Raw genomic sequence first — 20,762 nt, 5'->3', positions numbered from 1 at the left:
TGCACTGTGGGAGCAAGAGATTGGAAACAAATCTAACCATTTGTTTCAGTCCCTTCCTGCTACTATAACAAAATACCTTAGACTATGTAATTTACAAACAAGGAAATGTATTGCTTATAGTTCTGGAGGCTGCAAAGTCCAAGATGGAGACACCAGTAGATTCAGTATCTGGTAAGGCCCATTCCTTATGCCCTTTTTTTTTTTTTTTTTTTTTGTTTGTTTCCAGACAGAGTCTAATTCTGTTGCCCAGGCTGGAGAACAGTGGCATGATCTCCACTCACTGCAACCTCTGCCTACTGGATTCAAGCCATTCTCCTGCCTTAGCCTCCTGAGTAGCTGGGATTACAGGCATGTGCCACCATGCCTGGCTAATTTTTGTATTTTTAAGTACAGATGCGGTTTCACCATCTTGGTCAGACTGGTCTTGAACTCCTGACCTCATCATGATCTGCCTGCCTTGGCCTCCTAAAGTGCTGGGATTACAGGCGTGAGCCACTGTAGCTGGCCTTTTTTTTTTTTTTTAATTAAAAAATCACTGTATTACCCAGGCTGGTGTACAGTGGTACAATCACAGCTCACTGTAGCCTCAAACTCCTGGGCTGAAGCAATCCTCTTACCTTAGCCTCCCAAGTATACGGGACTAAATGCATGTGCCACCATGCCTGGCTAATTTTTTAATATTTTGTAGAGTCAGGGTCTCACTGTGATGTCCAGGGTGGTCTCAAACACCTGGCCTCAGGGATCTTGCATTTCCATATGAATTTAATACTACCATGTCAATTTCTACCCAAAGAGCACTGCTCTTTTAATTGGTATTGTGTTGAATCTACAGACCAATTTAAAAGACTACTACAAGATATTAACAATATTGAGTATTCCAATCTATAAATGACATCACTTTCTATTTATTCAATTTTTCTCAGCAATATTTTATTGTTTTCATTGCACAGGTTGTGCATACATTTCATTATATTTATTGCTAAGTATTTCAATCTCCAATTATTCATGCTAATATACAGAAAAACAAATAACTTTTGTATAGGACCTCGTGTAAACCTTGACACTGCTCAACTCAAAAAGCTTTTATGTGGACTCCTTAGGATTTTCTACATAAATGATCATGTTATCTGCAAATAATGACAGTTTTACTTTACCCTTTCCAAACTTGTATGCTGTCTTTTCTTTCTTTTTTTTTTTTTTTTTTGGTCTTATGCAATTGCACAGGGTAAGAGCTCCAGCAAAATGCTGAACAAAAGTGGTGAGAGTGGGTATCCTTACCTTGCTCCTGATCCTGGTGGGAAAGCATTCAGTCTCCAGATTAAGTATGATGCTAGCTGTGGAGTTCCCACAGGTCTCCTTCTACTTCTAGTTTGCTAAAGAGTTTTACTATGAATGGGTGTAAAATTTTGTCAAATAGTTTTCTAAAGATGTTGAGATTAATGTTTTTTTTTTTTTAATTTTTTTTTCCTCTTTTATTGTGTTGAGGTAAATTTTAACCTTGCACCCCTGGGATACATCACACTTGGTAATGATGGATTATCGTTTTTATATATTGCTGGATTCAGTTTTGTTAATGTGTGCTTTTATATTGCATCTATAACCATCTATAATCATGAGGAATACTGGCTAGCCGTTTTCTTTTTTTGCAATGTCTTTGTCTGGTTTTGCTATCAGGTAATGCTAGCTTCCTAAAATGAACTGGAAAGTCCTTCTACTCTTCTGTTTTCTGAAAGACTGTATACAATTGGAATTATTTCTTCCGCAAAGGATTGATTCGATTAACTAGTAAAACCACCTGGGCCTAGAGTTTTCTATGTGGGAAGCCTTTTTATTTTAAACTTTTATTCTGAAACACTTATGGATTCCCAGGAAGTTGTAAAGACAGTACAGCAAAGTCCCATATACTCCTCATTCACTTTCCCCCAACTGTCTGTGGATAATGAATTCCCTCAGCTTTTATTTGCCTAAAAAATTTTAATTTTACTTTTTTTTTTTTTTTTTAAATACACAGAATTCTAAGTTGACAGGGTTTTTCTTTCACATTTGAAGATGCCATTTTGGGCTGGGCACAGTGGCTCACTTTGGGAGGCCGAGGAAGGTGAATCACCTGAGTCCAGGAATTTGAGACAAGCCTGGGCAACATGGAGAAACCCCATCTCTACTAAAAATACAAAAATTAGCCGGGCGCCATGGCATGCACCTGTAGTCCCAGCTACTCAGGAGGCTGAGGCAGGAGAAGAATCACTTGAATCCAGGAGGCAGAGGTTGCAGTGAGCCAAGGTCATGCCACTGCATTCCAGCCTGGGCGACAGAACTAGACTCCATCTCAAAAAAAAAAAAAAAAAAAAAAAAAAAAAAAAACCCAACCATTTTGTTGTCTTCTGACTTGCACAGTTTCTAACTAGAAGTCTGTGATCATTCTCACCTGCCTGTCCTTAAGAGTTTCTTATCACTGTTTGTCACCAATGCCTTAATGGGCATGGGGATGAGGGTGTTTGTATATTTATATATGCTTATCTTGCTTTAGCTTCCTGATTTTCTTGGATCTATGAGTATATAATTTCCATCAAATTTGGATGGATTTTGGCTATTATTTCCTCAAAAAAAAATTTTTTTTAAAGATGGAGTCTCCCTGTGTCACCCAGGCTGGAGTGCAGTGGTGCAATCTCAGCTCACTGCAACCTCTGCCTCCCGGGTTAAAGTGATTCTCCTGCCCCAGCCTCCCAAGTAGCTGGGACTACAGGCACACACCACCATGCCTGCCTAATTTTTTGTAATTTTAGTAAAGACGGGGTTTCGCCATGTTGCCCAGGCTGGTTTCAAACTCCTGAGCTCAGGTGATCTGCCCACATCGGCCTCCCAAAGTGCTGGGATTACAGGCGTGAGCCACTGCGTCCAGCCTATTTCTTCAAATGTTTTTTCAGACACACTTCCCACTCTGCCCCCTGACCCGCCTTTTTTTCTTGGGCTCCAATTTCAGGTATGTAGGACCACTTAATTTCATCCCACAAGTCAGGGGTTCAGTTCATTTTTTTCCCCAGTCTTTTTACCTCTCTGTTACTCATTATGGACAGATTCTACTGCTATGTCCTCAAACATACTCATCTTTTCCTCTATTTTTTTTTTTTTTTTTTTTTTTTTGAGACGGAGTCCTGCTCTGTCGCCCAGGCTGGAGTGCAACGGCACAATCTCAGCTCATTGCAACCTCCGCCTCCTGGGTTCAAGCAATTCTCCTGCCTCAGCCTCCTGAGTAGCTGGGATTACAGGCACACACCACTGTGCCTGGCTAATTTTTTTGTAGTTTTAGTAGAGATGGGGTTTCGCCATGGTGGCCAGGCTGGTCTTGAACTCCTGAACTCAGGTGATCCACCTGCCTTGGCCTCCCAAAGTGCTGGGATTACAGGCATGAGCCACCGCACCTGGCCTCCTCTATTCTTTTTCATATCTTTCACTTCTCTCTTCATCTGTGCATGCTTCCCTTTACATACTTAAACAGAGATCATATTTACATCGATGCATGCTAATCCTATCATTTCTATCCGTTCTAGATCTGCATCTATTGACTGATTTTTCCCCTGGTTATAGGTGACATTTTCCTGCTTCTTCATTGTCTAGTAATTTTTTATTGCATGCCAGATTATGATGGAGTCTTATATTTTGCTGTATTCCTTTAAAAATTATTACTTTGGCAAATAAGTACGCTACTGTATTAGTTACCTATGCTGCATGACAAATTACTTCAAATCTTTAGTGGCTTAAAACAATCCATTTATGATCTCATAGTTTCTGTGGGTCAGAAAGCTTAGCGGAGTGCCTCTGGCTCAAGGTCTAGCACGAGGAGGCAATCAAGTTGTCAGCAGGGCTGCAGTTATCTCGAGGATCGAAGATCTGCTTCCAAGCTCATCTACATGGCTGCTGGCAAGCTTCAGAAGATCTGTTCCCACACTTCCTAATGTGGGCCTCTCTGCAGGGCTGGCTCACAACATGGGAACTGGGATTCCCCGGAGTAGGTGGCTCTAAGTGATAGCAAGAGGAGCATTCAAGGCAGAAGCAAAGCTTTTCGTAACTATTTTAGCAGTGATAACCTTATCCCACCACTTCTTTTGCTTTGCCATATTCACTGGAAGCAAATCACGAGCTGCAGCCAACACTCAACAGGAGCAAATTACACAAGGAGCAACTACCACCAATTGGGGATCGCTGGGGAACATTTTAGAGGCTGCCTACTATAGCTACTTAAGGATCTCCTTGGTCCTTCTGCATCTTATTTTTAAAGATCTTTTACGGCAAATCTAGAATACTATTTACTCTGAGGGTATTTAGTTCTATGATACTTTCAGGTGTGGTCCTTTAGGAGTCTATAATGAATGCCATCTATTCAAAGAGGTGTCCCACAGCGGCTGGTGGGAACTCAAATGATTTCCTGCCCTAGGTGAACTACCAGAAGTGTTTGCCTGATAGCTCCCTGTTCCTGGAAATTGTTCCTGGAAAATTATTCTTGCGGGGCTGTTCCTGGAAAATTATCCTTGTGGGGTTTCACCCAATGCAGGTACAGGTTGGTATTCAGGCAGACTCAAAGGGATGCCTGTGCAGATTTCTATGCTCCTTTCTCTATGCAGCTCCCTCCTCCCAGTATCTGCCCTGCAAATTCGAGCAGTCGCCTTCTCCTTGAATGTTGATTTGTGTTTACTCAGATCCAATTGGTTTTCTCTTCCCTGCTCCATGTAGGTTCATCTTCCCTGCACCACCACCTGGAAATTGCCTCCGGGAAAAGACTGTGGGCCACAGTAGGACTTACCTCATTTTAAAATTTTTGTTCAGGGGTCACAGTTACGTACAATGTCTGAAAATAATTGCTTCTTATATTTTGTCCATCTTTCTATTAATAGTTGTTTGTGATGGCAGAATAATCCAGCCTGTTACTCCCACATAGCTAGGAGTAGAATTCCTACCCAGAGAGTTTTGAAAAATGAACAATCCCAATCTTAGGCCCCAGTCCCCAGAGATTATGATTTACCAGGATGAGGTCTGGGAATTTTACGTGTTTAAAAACTCTCCACATGATTTTTATATACGATTAGGTTTGAGAAGCACTGTACTAACTAATCATGTACTAAAAAGCTACTGAATGTAGCTTATAAGTATTAGCTTTTTGCAACTTGTAGAAATATTTTTCACCTCCTATCTTTACAAAGATTTACAAAGTGATGCCTCGTACATTAAACGTCAACTGATAAACACCACTTAAAGAAAGTTCATCTTATTTGAAGTTTATTACATTTGGCATCTTTATTTTGCTTTTATCTATATTTTCAGAATTTTAGATGAAGTTTGATTAATAGGGAGCACATAAAAAAGCATTAAATCAGCTGTGCACAGTGGCTCACGCCTGTAATCCCAGCACTTTGGAAGGCTGAAGAGGGCAGATTGCTTGAGGTCAGGAATTTGAGACCAGCTTGGCCAACATGGTTAATACCATCTCTACTAAAAATACAAAAATTAGCTGGGTGTGGTGGTGCACACCTGTAATCCTGGCTACTTGGAGGCTGAGGCATGAGAATCACTTGAACCCAGGAGGTGGAGGTTGCAGTGAGCCGAAATCATGCCACTTCATTCCAGCCTGGGCAACAGAGTGAGACTCTGTCTCAAAAAAAAAAAGGTCATTACATGGTGGAACAGTATTCCCTTCCCTTCTTTTTAAATTACGACATGATGTCAGGCATGGTAGTTCATGCCTGTAATCCCAGCACTTTGGGAGGACCAGGCAGGTGGATTACCTGAGCTCAGGAGCTCAAGACCAGCCTGGGCAATGTGGCAGAACCCTGTCTTTACCAAAAACACAGAAAATAGCTGGGCATGGTGGTGCACGCCTGTGGTCCCAGCTACTTGGGAGGCTGAGGTGGGAGGACTGGTTGGGCCTGGGAGGCAGAGGTTGTGCAGTGAGCCGAGATCATGCAACTACACTCCAATCTGGGTGACAGTGAGACCCCGTTTCGGGGGAGGAAAAAAAAAAAAGACATAACATCTTGTATATACATGCAAATACAAAGCCACGAACTCACAATATAAATGCAGAGGGAGTACACTAGTAAACACAGCACAAATGTCTCAACTCGAAATGAAAATGCTCCCCAACACCATTATTTTAGGGAAGAGGTGCAGCCAGGGCTACCCTTTATCACAGGATAATGAGGTTTAGGCAATGTTTCCTTTGGCTACTCTCACCTATGTGGAAATACTCCGCCTCAACTATACTGTCCAAAAGCGGCTAAATAAAATGCACAATGAGCGGCCTCTTGAGCACTACTGAATAGCCCTCTGCCCCGCTTCTCAACTGCATTCCACAATGGCATGGAGGAGCAACTTTTAAACTTGTTTCTAATGTATCAATAATGACCTGTGCCGGACCGGTTACAAAACAGCCCTCATGAATCACGCTTCTCTGAATTCATGCCTTGTGCACCCCTTCCACTCTGAATCGCAGCTGCCCTGTGACTTGCTTGGATTAAAATAGCAGGACAGAAGTGTCACTGTCCAAGTTCCAAGCTTAGGTCTTCAGAAGCTTTGCTAACTTCCATTTTCAGTCTCTTGGAGCTGGAGATAACCATGCTGTGAAGGAGCCTGAGAAGACAAATCACATGAAGAAAGCGGCCCAGGAATCCTGTTGAGCCCAGGCCCTATCCCACCTTCTCTATGAATTCAACTGCAGGAATGAGCCCAGGAAAGCCAGCAAAGAATTGCCTAGTCAACTCAGAGAAATGTGAAAACTAACAGAACTGTTCTTTCAAGCCACTAAGTTCTGAAGTGATTTGCTATGCAGTAAAGGCTGAGACATGGCAACCACATATTCTACTCAAGAGACACCTCTGTGTCTTAGTGCAGTGACTAAAGTCACTGAATCCAGACAGCCTAGCTCTGAACCCCCACTCTACCACTTAATTGCACGAACCTCGGCAAGTTACTTAACTTTTCTGGGCCTCAGTAACCACATGTGAAAAATACAGATAAGAACAGTACCTAATACCCAAGAGTTGTAAGGATTAAATGAGTTAACATTATAAAGCATTCAGAACAGTGTAGAACACATAGCAAGTGTTCAATTGTTGCTATCATTATTAGAGTCTATCAGAATAATACAATTTACACTTATATAATTTATCTCTATTAAAGATACTTACAGTATTTTAGGAAACAAATTCTAGATACATCCCTGCTGAGGTAGTCATTTACCCAACTAATACAGGTGTATATGACTGTGAAGAAAAGGCTTCAACTTTCAGATTCTGAGGCCCTAAGAGCCTCCTGTGGTTCCAGGCACTCACCTGCATAGGGGACACAGCTGCTGCAGGAGGGGTTTTCATAGGACTTGGGCTCAGGGGTGTTCGAGGAATTGCAGCTGCAGCAGGGTTTGGTACTACAAAAACAACAAACGGAAATAACGTCACTGTACAGTGGAAGCTTAACTGGTCTCCACTTAAGGACTCGCCTGATTACCCAATGCTCTCAAACCCTGCTGGACACTGTCTTGGCTGACGTCTAGCCTCTGCTGAACATCTGTAGCCGTGTCTTAGCACACAGGTGCTTTTCCTCCCATCAGGTGAATTATTTGCATCCGTAGAGTAGTCATGCTTATTTCTAACCCTTGTTATGGCAGTCATTTCGTTTTTGTTATTTAATTATGTTATGTAGTTAAAGTGCTCCATAAAGCAATGAAATTCAAGTAGTAAAACCCAAGAGGAGTATTTACATAACTATATCAGGTAAGAAGCCTGGCAGGTAAAGGATGTTCAACAGTTGCATATTAAACAAAAGAATGAGGAACTCCTGCTTGTCTTTCCTCAATTCCTCCTGCAGAGTCCATCACTTCACATATATTTTCTGATTTGTATTTAACGCAGGGATGTGGAATCACTTGTTGGCATATCAGTCTCTCTCTCTCTATAATAAACTGCTGAAAAGTAGTTTATGTTTTTAGAATTTATTAATTTCCAGACAGTTGAGCATAGCACAGATTCTGGTAAAGGCTGCAAAAATGATTATTCATTTGATGCTGAATTAAATTAAAAATGGGATACAAACACACAGTGTGGAAAGATGAAGCAGATCACTGTGGACTTTTTTAATGCAGCCAATATAAACATGAATATATTTACTTACATTTAGAATTGATATCTTTAGATGTATTCTCACGTACTAAGACAAAATTCACAAAACATAAAGTTAACCGTTTAAAAATGTGCAGTTCAGTGGCATTTAGTGCATTCACGATATTACGCAACCATCACCTCTACCTAGTTACAAAACATTTCATCATTCCAAAAGAAAACCTAGTATCCCAATAGTCACTTCCCATCCACTGTCCTGCCAGCATCTGGCAATCTGCTTTCTGTCTCTATGGACTGACCTAGTGTGAATATTTAACATAAATGGAATCTTACAATATGTGACCTGTTGTATCTGGCTTCCTTCAATAAACATAATGTTGTAAAGATTCATCCATGTTAAAGTATGTGTTACTACTTCATTCCTTCTTGTGGCTGAATAATATTCCATTGTATGAATATACCACATTTTGTTTATCCATTCATCCAATGCATGGATACTTGGGTTGCTTTCATCTATTAGCTATTGTGAGCAGAGCTGCTACGAACATTTAAGTACAAGCACAGATGCTTCTCGATTTATGATGGAGTTACGTCCTGATAAACCCATCATAAGCAAGTCAAAAATGCATTTAATACACCTAACCTCCCAAACATCCCAGCTTAACCTTGCCTACCTTAAACAAGATCAAAACATTACATTAGCCTACAGTTAGGCAAAATCATCTAACATGAAGCCTATTTTATAATAAATGGCTATGTTGAATAACTCATTTAAATTACTGAATGCTGTACTGAATGTGTATCACTGGCACTACTGTAAAGTCAAAAAATCAAAAGTTAAAGTATCGTTAAGTCAGGGACTGTATTTGTCTGATTATCTATTTCAGTTCTTTTGAATATATAATTAGAAGTAGAATTGCTGGGTCATTTACATATATTTTATTATAAAATAACATGAGGCTTTTTAAAAACATTAGTATGAAGCAGTTTTGTGCATTAAAGCATGCTTTACTAACATTTTGAATAGGTGTATAATTTTAATTTAATGTAGACATTCCATTATCAATTTGATTTTCAAAGCATATATATATTTTATTCTTTAGAGACAGAGTCTTGCTCTGTTGTCCAGGCTAGAGTACAGTGGCTATTAACAGGTGCGGTGATAGCATGTTACCGCCTCGTCCTCGTAAGTAGTTGGAACTACAGGCACTTGTCAGCTCAAAGCATATATATTTTAAAGTTCTCCTTTCATCTTACCCCATCATATTACCCAGAGGTGGCCACTAACAACAGTTCTGGGTACATCTTTCTTGCACTTTAAATGCAAAAACATTTAGTTATCTAAGTACCTTAAAAAAACAAGACCACACACACTATATATGTACACACACACATATAGGTATATATAGATATATACACACATATATATATGTACTGGCCTGCAACTTACTATAAAGGATTGCAGCGCACAGAGCCACTGCTCTGGTGGCACACTTGAATAAAGGACCACAGACATGTTTTAACATCAGTACTTTGAGATCTATGTCATCCTTATTAAAATATGCATAGTATTTTACTGTATTAATTGGTCATAACTGTCTTAATCCTTTTAGTAGGTGTTTAAGCAATTTCTAGGTGTTCCATTTTTCCAAACAATGCTATACTGAAAACTCTGTATATGTATACATATGTATACATACACATATACAGAGTTTTTCATACATAATACTATCTTTATACATAATACTTGTGCCAGTACTAAGTATAACAACTTCAGAGTCTGTAAAGATAGTATTATACATAATACTATCTTGTATTATACATAATACATATAAAGATGGTATTATACATAATACCATCTTTATGCATAATACTTGTGCCAGTACTAAGTATAACAACTTCAGAGTCTATGAATATGGCATTTTAAACTGGAAGGTGTTGCCTAACAGTCCTCCAGAATGTCTACACCAACAGTGTGTAGGAGTATACATGTGGCTTTTGCTCTGCTTTTAAAGTCAATGAAAACTCATTTGTGTATAATCACAGAATACAGATTCTAGTAGCCTGTTAATAAAGTTTAAAGAATTTCTAGATAAAAATTTGAGCTTCAGGACATATTACAATTAACTGTTTGAAAAAACCACAACGCTTTTCCTTTCCCAGAGCTGAGGAAGTTAGATGAAAAAAAGTCAGTCATTTGAAAGTGGGAAGAGTAAGCCTCTAGAGCTTGTATGAAAGAAAGCCCGGCTTGATTCAGAACCTGAAGTGCCGTGTAGGACTACAGTGAGTGGGGGAAGAGTGGTTCAACTGAGGCAAAGAGTAGGCAGGGGTCAGACCATGGAGGCATTTGGGAATCTGAATTTCGTTTCAACTATAATAAGCAACTGAAGGACTTTAAACAAGAAAAGATATTTTTATCACGGGATGAAACAGGGAGATTAATTTGGAGGTTACTGAAATTACTGGTTGATGGTGGCTTGAACTAAAGCTTGTGCCACTAGAGATGGAGAGAAGACAAAGCAAAGATATCCATGATGTAGGCTGTATCAACAGAATTTGCTAGTAATGGACTAGATGTAGTGGTAAGAAAGAACAAGAATTTAAGGAAGATCCCCAGACTTTTGGCTTAAGTAACTGGGTAGAGTGATGCTGCCATTGATGCATGGGGAGGAGGCTGAAGATGGCAGACAAGAGTTTGGTTTTTGGATGTCAGATGTCCAGGAGACACCTGAGGGTCCATGTCAAGTAGGCATCTGGATAGACATGACTGAGGAGTTTAGAGGAAGGGAAGAGCTAAAGTTATACATCTGGAAGTTCTTAGGCATAGAAAACCTACTTAAAGTAACAGGAATGTGTGTGATCCACCGAGGGTGAGAAGACACATCTCTGCTTGGGATTAAGGCTTCTGTCTAAGACTAACACCTCTGAAGCTGAAGAGATCTCAAACCTTCTATTAAATATCACCTTCTGTTAAGTCTAGTGCATTAATACTATATGAAAGTTAATGGGACTAAGAGTAAGACAGTAAAGAATACCAAATCAGACCAGAGAATATAAGGTAAGTAAACACAACCGCATGCAGTAGGCACAATGTAGGAGAAATTAATTACCTTGAGATGCACTGTCAAAGGACTTGATGAGGGTTTTTACTGTAGGAGTTGGCTCTGAGGAAGTCGAGGACCTTCTACTCAGTCCCATTCCCTGCCTTAAGGCTGCCAAATCTCTCTCAACGGCATTCATGTAATTGTATACCCAGCCTCGCTCCTCCTCTTGCCTGAAAATAATATTGAAATCAGAGCATTTTTACATAGGTACTAGAACATACACATTTTCCCTGCCCAGCTGAAAGGCACTAAAAACTATCAGTTTAATGGCCGGGCGCGGTGGCTCACACCTGTAATCACAGCACTTTGGGAGGCCAAGGCAGGAGGATCACGAGGTCAGGAGATCAAGACCATCTTGGCTAACACAGTGAAACCCCGTCTCTACTAAAGATACAAAAAATTAGCCAGGCGCGGTGGCGGGCGCCTGTAGTCCCAGCTACTTGGGAGGCTGAGGCAGGAGAATGGCGTGAACCCATGAGGCAGAGCTTGCAGTGAGCCGAGATAGTGCCACTGCAGTCCGGCCTGGGTGAAAGAGCGAGACTCCATCTCAAAAAAAAAAAAACTATCAGTTTAAAAAAATTGTATCAGTTGAGCTTAGTAAATTACCTGGTCTAATGTTCTCATTTGCTTGGTAAATACCAGGAAATGATGCTGAAATTTTTATATCAGGTTATCCTAAGTAAGTTAAGCAACCATCAAATTCCATTTTCATCTGAGTAAGTGTAAGGTAAGGACATCAGTAATCAATTAGCAGTAAAATAGGAGGTAGACTGGCTCAGAGCTGAGACTCCCCAGGTCCTGTGCTGCCGAGAAGGCCCTTCTCAGGAGTCTGGAGGTTCACCAGTACCTGATACTGTATAATATTAATTTATACTGGCTCTAGCTAATACATCATGCTTAGCCCACACTCTTTAAAAAAATAAAAATAAAAACGAGGCAAGTGGTGTAGACTTCAAATAGAATTCTACAAAAAAAAAAAAAGCCCAGACCCATATTAGTAACATGAGTCCCCTAGAAGCTCAGTGTGATGCATCCTGAGTCATCTGAAAAAATCAATTCCATTTCATTTCTGGCACATTCTAAATTCACTATGCTGACTAACACAGAATTCTTTCATCTGGAATGAGATTACAATTGCAGAGTTTGTACATGTCATATAACTATCAAGTACGTGAATAAAAATTAAGCCAGTCCTTAGGAAAAATCCGTCTTTGGTGGCCATTTGGCCTTCTGACAGTATTTTGCCTCAAGATGTACCACAGGCTCTTAAGGTCATTTAGCTGTCATGATTACAACTTTCTTTTCTTTTTTTTGAGATGGAGTTTCGCTCTTGTTGCCCAGGCTGGAGTGCAGCGGCGCATCTCAGCTCACCACAACCTCCGCCTCCCAGGTTCAAGTGATTCTCCTGCCTCAGTCTCCCGAGTAGCTGGGATTACAGGCATGTGCCACCACGCCCGGCTAATTTTGTATTTTTAGTAGAGACTGGGTTTCTCCACGTTGGTCAGGCTGGTCTCAAACTCCTGACCTCAAATGATAACGCCCACCTAGGCCTCCCAAAGTGCTGGGACTACACGCATGAGCCACTGCGCCCGGCTGATTAGAACTTTTAATAAAAAATCTATAACAGTGATTATCAAACTTTTTGATCTTAGAGCCCCTTTCTACTCCTAAAAATGAGTAAGGACCCCAAAAAGCTTTTGTTTATAATAGCTGTCTTCCATTACATTAAAACTAAGAATACATAAAAATATTTAATCATCTAAAAATAAAAATAAATACAGGGCTAATATATTTTTATGAAAAATAACTATGTTTTCCAAAACCAAAAAAAAATTAGTAAGGAGAGTAACAGGGCTTTGCATTTTTAAATCATCTCTTTAATGTCTGGCTTAAGAGTAAACAGCTAAACTCTCATTTCTTCTGTATTCAACCTATTTTGATATGAAAAAAAGCAAGTCTTACATAGATAAGGCAGGTGGAAAAGGGAAGATTTTAATAGCCCTTTTAGATAACTGTAGCTGTTCTTCTTTGATAACTGCACTAAAATGCAACAAGTAGTAACTTAAAAGTTAGCTCCAATGTGGAATCTGCAACCATATAAGTGAACTTTTCCTATTCTGCCCATTAAAATCCACTGGTCAATCTTGTTTAACATCACAGACTGGCTGTAAGGAAAATATTAGTTCACTGAATTACACAGATTTTCTAAATTCTGTCATTATACATTTTTTTAAGTCGCAATGATCTCATCAGAAGACACCTTATGGGAAGCTGCCAAACTCACCAATGGTAAATTACAAGTTTTCCAAAATCCTAACATTCACTTCAAAGCCCACATTTTATCACTGGCAACGAATACTGTCAGTTGTTTTCCTTTAAGTGATAGGCTGTCTTAATTGTTTTCACAAAATATCCACCAAATAACACCAAAGTCTGAATGATGCACAGTTTGTCTGTCATTCTCAAGTAAAAAAATGGCATTCCATGAAAAAAGAAAGCAGTTCAAACTAACCACAGCACTTTCCTCAACGTGACCTCACTCTTCAGTATAGTCTTGAGTTTAGCAGATAAAGCACAAGTGCTTTTTCTGTACTTCCCATTTTGTCACACAGAATGCTAAAGAGTGTACTCAAGGACCAGGATTTAGTAAAATTAATAATTTACTGTTTTACCAAGGACATCTTTAAGTGAAACCTACATTAAAAAAAAACTGCAAGTATGTGGTGGTGAAGAGTATAATGACTATGAGTGCAATTTATTGCCAAGACCTTGGTTAATCAACAGTTTACACTTGCTTTTCACTAACAGTTTAGAAGTCAACACAGGGAAAAGGGCAAACAATGTGATGGTATTATGAAGACAGTTTGACCTCACAGAGTCCTTAAAGGGCCTTAGGGACACCCAGCAATCTGCAGGCCTCACTCTGAGAACCACTGCCCTACAAGACGCTACCTCTTTCAGAAAGCATTTTAAAAACATGTGTCTTAAAGTCTTATGAATTTTTGAGATCCAAAGGAATGAAACTTTAACAGTAGAATTTCATTCACTCAGGATAACTACAGAATGAAGCATTTCTGATACGTTATTCGTTTAATAATATAAAGAAAAAAAGTAACGTAATACATGTTTTATACTAGTAGAGAAACAATAATCTGTCTCATTCCATGTTCTGCTTAAGGAATCCAATGAAAAATGCTTAGCAATACTTTTCTCTGACCCATTTACTAGAGCAAGGCAATAATAAGACCATTTTTTAAAGATATACTGTTAGTTTTCTAAATTTCTTCCTATGCCCACTTAATAATTACTCAAACTAAGGAATAATCAAATTCTTAGTAATAACCTCAAACACAAAAATACTATCCCCTACTCTTAGATGGAGTCTCACTGTGGAGCTCACATGTCACAACTGTCATTTCATCTAATAATTTTCATCAGTTTCCAATGATGTCTATGTTACATGGGGGAAAAAAACCTACTGCGGAGATTCATGTGATTATAAGATAAAACAAGTGAAAATTCCTCAAGTAAGTGATAGAGAGAAACTCACTTTGCATTCTTTACTTGGGTCTCCAAAAATACCAGCTAAAGTATACTGATCATTGGCCTGAGCACTTGGCAGGCATTATCTTATTTAATCCTTATGACAACACTGTAAGGCAGGTAGTATTGTGTCATTTTCAAGATGAGAAAACTGAGGCTCAGGGAAGTCAAGACTTCTGACCAAGATTACAGCTAGTAAGAGGCAGAGCTGGACATGAGCCAAGAATATCTGTCTCCAGAGTCCACATCCTTAATCATGAGGCTACACAATCTAAAGAAAATTAATAGGGCTGGACTGTGGGGCTGGGGGAAAGGAGAATCATGTGAGAGACCATCCTGGCTCCCTCCAGAGTTGTGGATCACTGATACTGACAACTCTGAAAGATCCACATAGACGGTACTAGTTTACATGTGCCATAAAATGAGGCCCAGAAAAGCTGAGTAACTTCCATCAGATCCAAACTCAGTAAGTATCAAACTCCACATTTTTTCCATAGCACCACATCAAAAATTGGGATTTAAGTGTTCTCTACTGAAACATAAGTACACAACAGGTTTCTCAGAACTTACTTGCGTGACTTTATTTCCTCCAATTCTTTTGTGAGTTTCTCATTTTTTTCTTGAGCCTCATGTAACCAGCGCTTCATATCACCAATCTCCTCTTGGGCTTCAGATTTAATGTCATTTGCAATGACTACTGCAGTCTGGAGATCAGCCTGAAACTGCCGCCATTCCACAGATTCTTCCTATATTAAAAAACTAACTTTTTATGTCCAAAAGAGAGCAATCAAGATTTATTTAAAAGCAATAAAATTTGTTTATGATTGGATTGCTATAACGCACTAATGCTTCCAAATGATGATTAATTTTTTTAATCCCAGAGAACTGCTATTATCTAACAGGCAATGCAACTATTATTAGTGAACTTGTTCTTAATAAGGAAGATTTTCCAGCTGATCTGCCTACTGAGGCATCAAGTACTCAGAGTGCTCAACAGATATTAATGATAATAATGTCAAGCTTCCCTTCTTCATGCAAGTTTCAAAGCAAGTCTTATGAAAATAAACATCATCCAGAATTTATGGATCTTTACCTCTGAAAAGCACAAGAAGGTATATAATGGTATGTGAACCATACAGTGAAAAACTATAAATACCCTGACATCAAAACCTAACAGGAAAAAAAAAAAAAAAATCAAAAGAAAAGGAAGAGGAAGAGGAAGCCAGAAGAAAAACACTAAACTCAATATAGGCAGGCAAAATTATACAAAGAGGCAGTAAGGAACTACGTGGTCTGTTGCTTCCCACAGTCATGGAGGATGCGGGTGTGTCCGGGTGGGGAAGTCTCCCTGGGACTCACCTCCATCAGAGCCATAGCTGGGGCATGCCTGAGCCCCATGCCCCCCATACCTGTAAAGCAATTTTCTTACACCATGAAAGCAGCCTGAGCAACTGTGGTATGACCCAAACGACTGAGTAGCTTTCTCCCTACTCCCTGCAGCATGGCTGCATTGCTGTTGGCAAGATGGATCATGGCCACAAAATGAAGAAAACTTGTATGAAAACAGACTAGTTTGGGGCACCTTATAACCAAAAGCTAATAATCTTTCTTACACTTTTTCCCCAAATCTATCTTTCTAAAATTACTACCCATAAATTTCTACAGGTCGAGTATCACTTATCCAAAACCATTTCAGATTTAAGATTCTTTGGATTTTGGAATATTTGCACTATACTTAACAGCTAAGCATCCCAAATCTGAAAATCCGAAATCCAAAATGCTCCAATAAGCATTTCCTTTGAGTATCATGCCATCACTCCAAGAGTTGCAAATTTTGGAATATTTTAGATTTCAGAATGTCTGGTTAGGGATACTCAACCTATAGTACATTCTTCTACCCAAAATCTAGCACCAATCCCAATTTGAAATGATAGCATTTGCTTTCTGCCCAAAGCCCAATGGGGCCAGTATTATCACTGTATCCAAAACTTAAGATGAATGATAACATGGTCAATGACTACACCTCAGATTTCAGAAAACTGTTTTCTAACAAGACAATACATGAAGATTTATCCTACCCGAAGTCTTCTGTGGAGTGTCTTTATTTCTCTTTCCATGTCGTGCTTTTGATCCTGGAGTTTTTTAACTGTATCTGAAAAGATCACCAAAGTTTAAATATCTATTCTCACAACAATCTTCAGAGTAATAATACAAAGAAAAGGGGTACTTAAATATGACATTCAAAAAAACTTATCCTGTCCAAAGACTATAAAAAATTTTAATACAAAACTTTAACAGAAAAAATGTTAAATCCAGGTAATAACCAATATTACTTTCCTTGGAAAATATCAAGTTAAAAATCACAATTTCTAAATCACTTCCTTCCACAGTATCTTAATTTTGAAACAAAAAGTAAAACCGTTAGAAATTCACTTTGTTGGTACATAACCAATCAAAACAATATTGACTGTGACTACAATATGAACTTTTAATCATAAGTATTATTAATCTGCAGTATTTATATAAGCATATCTTTCCTTATACACTGGAATAAATTCCAGAAAAGAAGTGAATTAGTAAAATCAAAATTAGTAAAAAATATAATACCCAGGGTAGCTGCTGTTTCAATTAATCCTATAAAAATCTTCTTAAAAAATAAAGAATATATTTATAAAGTAAATCAATAATTCCTCGAATTATTTATCCCATAATGTGAATTTTCTTAGAAAAATTTCATTCACTCTAAAAACATTCAATGAGCACCAATAAGATGCAAAGTACCATTCTAGATAGAGTGAGGATACAAGGATGAAAGTGTAGCACAGGCTAGTCTCCCTGGAACCAGAAACGTAAAGGGAAGTCACCTTCTCTTTGGAGGTTCTACTCTAAAATCCATGCATAAGAGATAATGCCTTAGGAGGGTGCTATGCTGATAGCTGCCACTAAGTAAACCGCTCACGGCTGGTTACTTTGACAGCTCAGGAACCAATCACTTTTTGGTTAAGGGCAAGAAAGGGTACTTACACAACTGGTGGCAAATCCTTTACCCTGATTTACTTACAGCCCCACCCCAGTAGATCCCTGGCTGTTGTGTGTGTGTTCCAAGTGTGTCTTACACAGCCTTGTACCATGTTGCCGCCAATATTACCACATCTCGACACATCTGTCTCAACCATTAGACTAAAAACACTTCAAAGGCAGAAGCCATGTGATGACCTCACAGACTCAGTAGTTGGAACATGGTATCTTTAAAATGGAATAAATTTATAAATGTGCCCGCTAATGGTAGCAGTAATAAAAAGTAATGCTGAAATCATTACCTAGGGTTTTTTTTTTTCGTTTTGTTTTTTAATAATTATCCTATTGACAGAACTTAACGATTTATCATCAGGGACAACATAACTATAGACATTAGTGTTTCTGGGTAAATAACATTCTCTCCCATTCCTTATACTTAGTAGCAGGAATTCAGGCATAGTGAACACCTGCTTGCAATGACACATGTAATCAAAAAATTATTCCTCTAGCTAATACTTTATTGGCTTTTAATCAGGACCCTAAAGTATGAGTATGCTGATGTTTTTTCTTAGATGGCTCATCATCTTCTTTATCCCTGTTCCACTAGAATCTTCTCTTCTAAAACTTTTTTGCCATTATGCTTTACATTTGATGTTGGTATATGTGTGTTCTGATTTTTTTTTTTTTGAGACGGAGTCTCAATCTGTTGCCCAGGCTGGAGTGCAGTGGTGTGATTTCAGCTCACTGCAACCTCTGCCCCCTGGGTTCAAGCGATTCTCCTGCCTCAGCCTCCTGTGGAGATGGGATTACAGGTGCCTGCCACCATGTCCAGCTAATTTTTGTATTTTTAGTACAGACGGGGTTTCACCATCTTGGCCAGGCTGGTCTTGAACTGCTGACCTCATGATTCACCCGCCTCGGCCTCCCAAAGTGCTAGGATTACAAGCATGAGCCACTGCACCCGGCCAGTGTTCTGGTATTTCTAAATGGCATAAATTCACTTTAACAACATAGAGCCTACAATATTTACAACAATTATATGTGGAATAATAATTACTACAAATAAATAATAATGCTGTATTTTCTAAAGCTGGATCAGAAATAAATGGGATAAAACGTTGGTGGCAGGGGCAATTCTGGTAGCCAGTAGTTAACTTGCTCTCATTCATTGCCCCAAAACTGTGTAACAAAGTCAGGTCCTGTGAAATAAAAAGGTTCAAAATTTACTCTTTAATTCGATAAATGTGTCATATGTACCAACTTTGTACCAGGCTTTTTTCTAAGTGCTTAAGATGTAAAGGAAAGGAAAAAGATATAATCTTCATCCTCTTAGAGACAGAAAGGCTAGTCTTGTGTTGAGACAACAAAGGTAGATGACTTCATAAGCAAAAGATTAAACTTTAAAGCCTGTCTCACATATAAGCTACTTCAGACTCAACCTGCAAACTAAGAGTCAAACAGACCATCTAATCTGGTTTGGGTAAAGCAGACACCAAGCTGAGTAGACGAGTCTAATGCCCTGATCCTTATCTCTGGAGGCAAGGATGGCTCTGGAATCAGCAAGGGAACTTGGTTCCTTGCGACCTCACACATAGACAAATTCAGGGTTTTGGACATAGACGAGGAGTAAGGACAGAAGCTGAAAAATTTCTGATGTTGAAAACACTGGGAGTTACACCTTTCATTTACATTGTATCAATTTATATGCAAGAAATATTTCATAATCAAAACAGGCGGTCAGGCGTGGTGGCACAGGTCTGTAATATCTGCCGATCACCTGAGGTCAGGAGTTCGAGACCAGCCTGGCCAACGTGGTGAAACCCTGTCTCTACTAAAAATAAAAAATTAGCCGGGTGTGGTGGTGGGCGCCTGTAATTCCAGCTACGCAGGAGGCTGAAGCAGGAGAATCGCTTGAACCCGGGGGGCAGAGGTTGCAGTGAGCCAACATGGTACCATTGCACTCTGGCCTGGGCACCAAGAACGAAACTCCATCCCAAAAAAGCAAACAAACAGCAAAAAACAGGCAAGCAAACAAAAAATGTTAGGAGTGTAAGTTCTCTTGAAATTTGCTAAAAATTGTTTTCTTTTTCTTGTCACAAAGGACATGACACAGCTACTTATTGTTAAACATAATACACACAAGACAAATGACAGCAAATCTCAGGACAGCTCACTTTTAACATTTGGCATTTTGATTCTCAGGCGACATTTTAAGCTACCTGGTCATCTTAGACTGATCATAAATTCTCAAGTTGCATTCATTCCTTTGCTCTTTTTCTCTTTATTGACCTTTTTTCATTCATGGCCACAGAATTCACATAATCACTGTTCTTTAAAAGGTGTTTTTCTGCTCCCTGGCACTACATTTTTATTATTGTCACTTCTTAAAAATAAATAAATAATCCTTTTAAATAAAAGGGAAAGTGGCAGCCAGTGGAAATATTCAGACAGAATAAAGTGCACTAAAAGTGTCTGTAGGGATTTGATTTAAACTTTACAATCTTTACAATCATGACTACGTTTTTACTCTGAAATGGAATGTATTTTTTTTTTCCTGGAAACAAAGGAATTTGTGCTTAAGTTCTTGTTGTGAAGACTAGTTTGCAAAACTGCCATCTAGCACTATTTGTGGTCACACAAGAAAGCAGCATTACTCTTCGACTCTCAAACCTCTAACAGCAGTTTCCTTCCTCTTCAGTGTTCCTACTGTGAGGGACACTGCCATCTACTGTCTTCAACTCAAAAGCAACATTCAAGTCTACCAAGGAAAAGAACTACTACTATGATCTTCCTATTTTTAAATTACAAATTATAACTCAATTTTTACAATGTTATTTTTATTCTAGAGATCAGGCAAACTGCTGTTCTCAATGTTATTAGACCAACTTTGTTCTGAACAACTCTGGGCACTGCCCTACTCATTTAACAATGGGTTCATAACTTTTGAGTCCCATTATTGATTATGAACCCCATGATTCTCTGACAAAAAATA

The 20,762-nt window shown here is 39.0% G+C and overlaps 1 protein-coding gene across 10 annotated transcripts in view; it reads right to left on the bottom strand.

The window, feature by feature from the left end:
- LOC100445226 (cytospin-A-like) overlaps positions 1-20,762 on the bottom strand; it is a 109,506-nt gene that overhangs the window by 35,537 nt on the left and 53,207 nt on the right. For all 10 annotated transcript variants that reach the window (XR_010139434.1, XM_063722773.1, XM_054543113.2 and 7 more), the window contains 4 exons: positions 16,831-16,904; positions 15,323-15,498; positions 11,216-11,379; positions 7,323-7,414 (listed from right to left, as the gene is read on the bottom strand). Coding sequence is in view for 9 of the 10 variants with exons in the window: in XM_063722773.1 (XP_063578843.1) it covers positions 7,323-7,414; positions 11,216-11,379; positions 15,323-15,498; positions 16,831-16,904 (506 nt within the window). In the remaining variant the exon portion in view is untranslated. The remainder of the gene's footprint in view (positions 1-7,322; positions 7,415-11,215; positions 11,380-15,322; positions 15,499-16,830; positions 16,905-20,762) is intronic.

The sequence above is a fragment of the Pongo abelii genome, chromosome 23, assembly GCF_028885655.2.
Source record: "Pongo abelii isolate AG06213 chromosome 23, NHGRI_mPonAbe1-v2.0_pri, whole genome shotgun sequence".
Lineage (NCBI taxonomy): Eukaryota > Metazoa > Chordata > Mammalia > Primates > Hominidae > Pongo > Pongo abelii.
The sequence above is the reverse complement of the archived record's forward strand: the minus strand, read 5'-3'. Positions and strand labels throughout refer to the sequence as shown.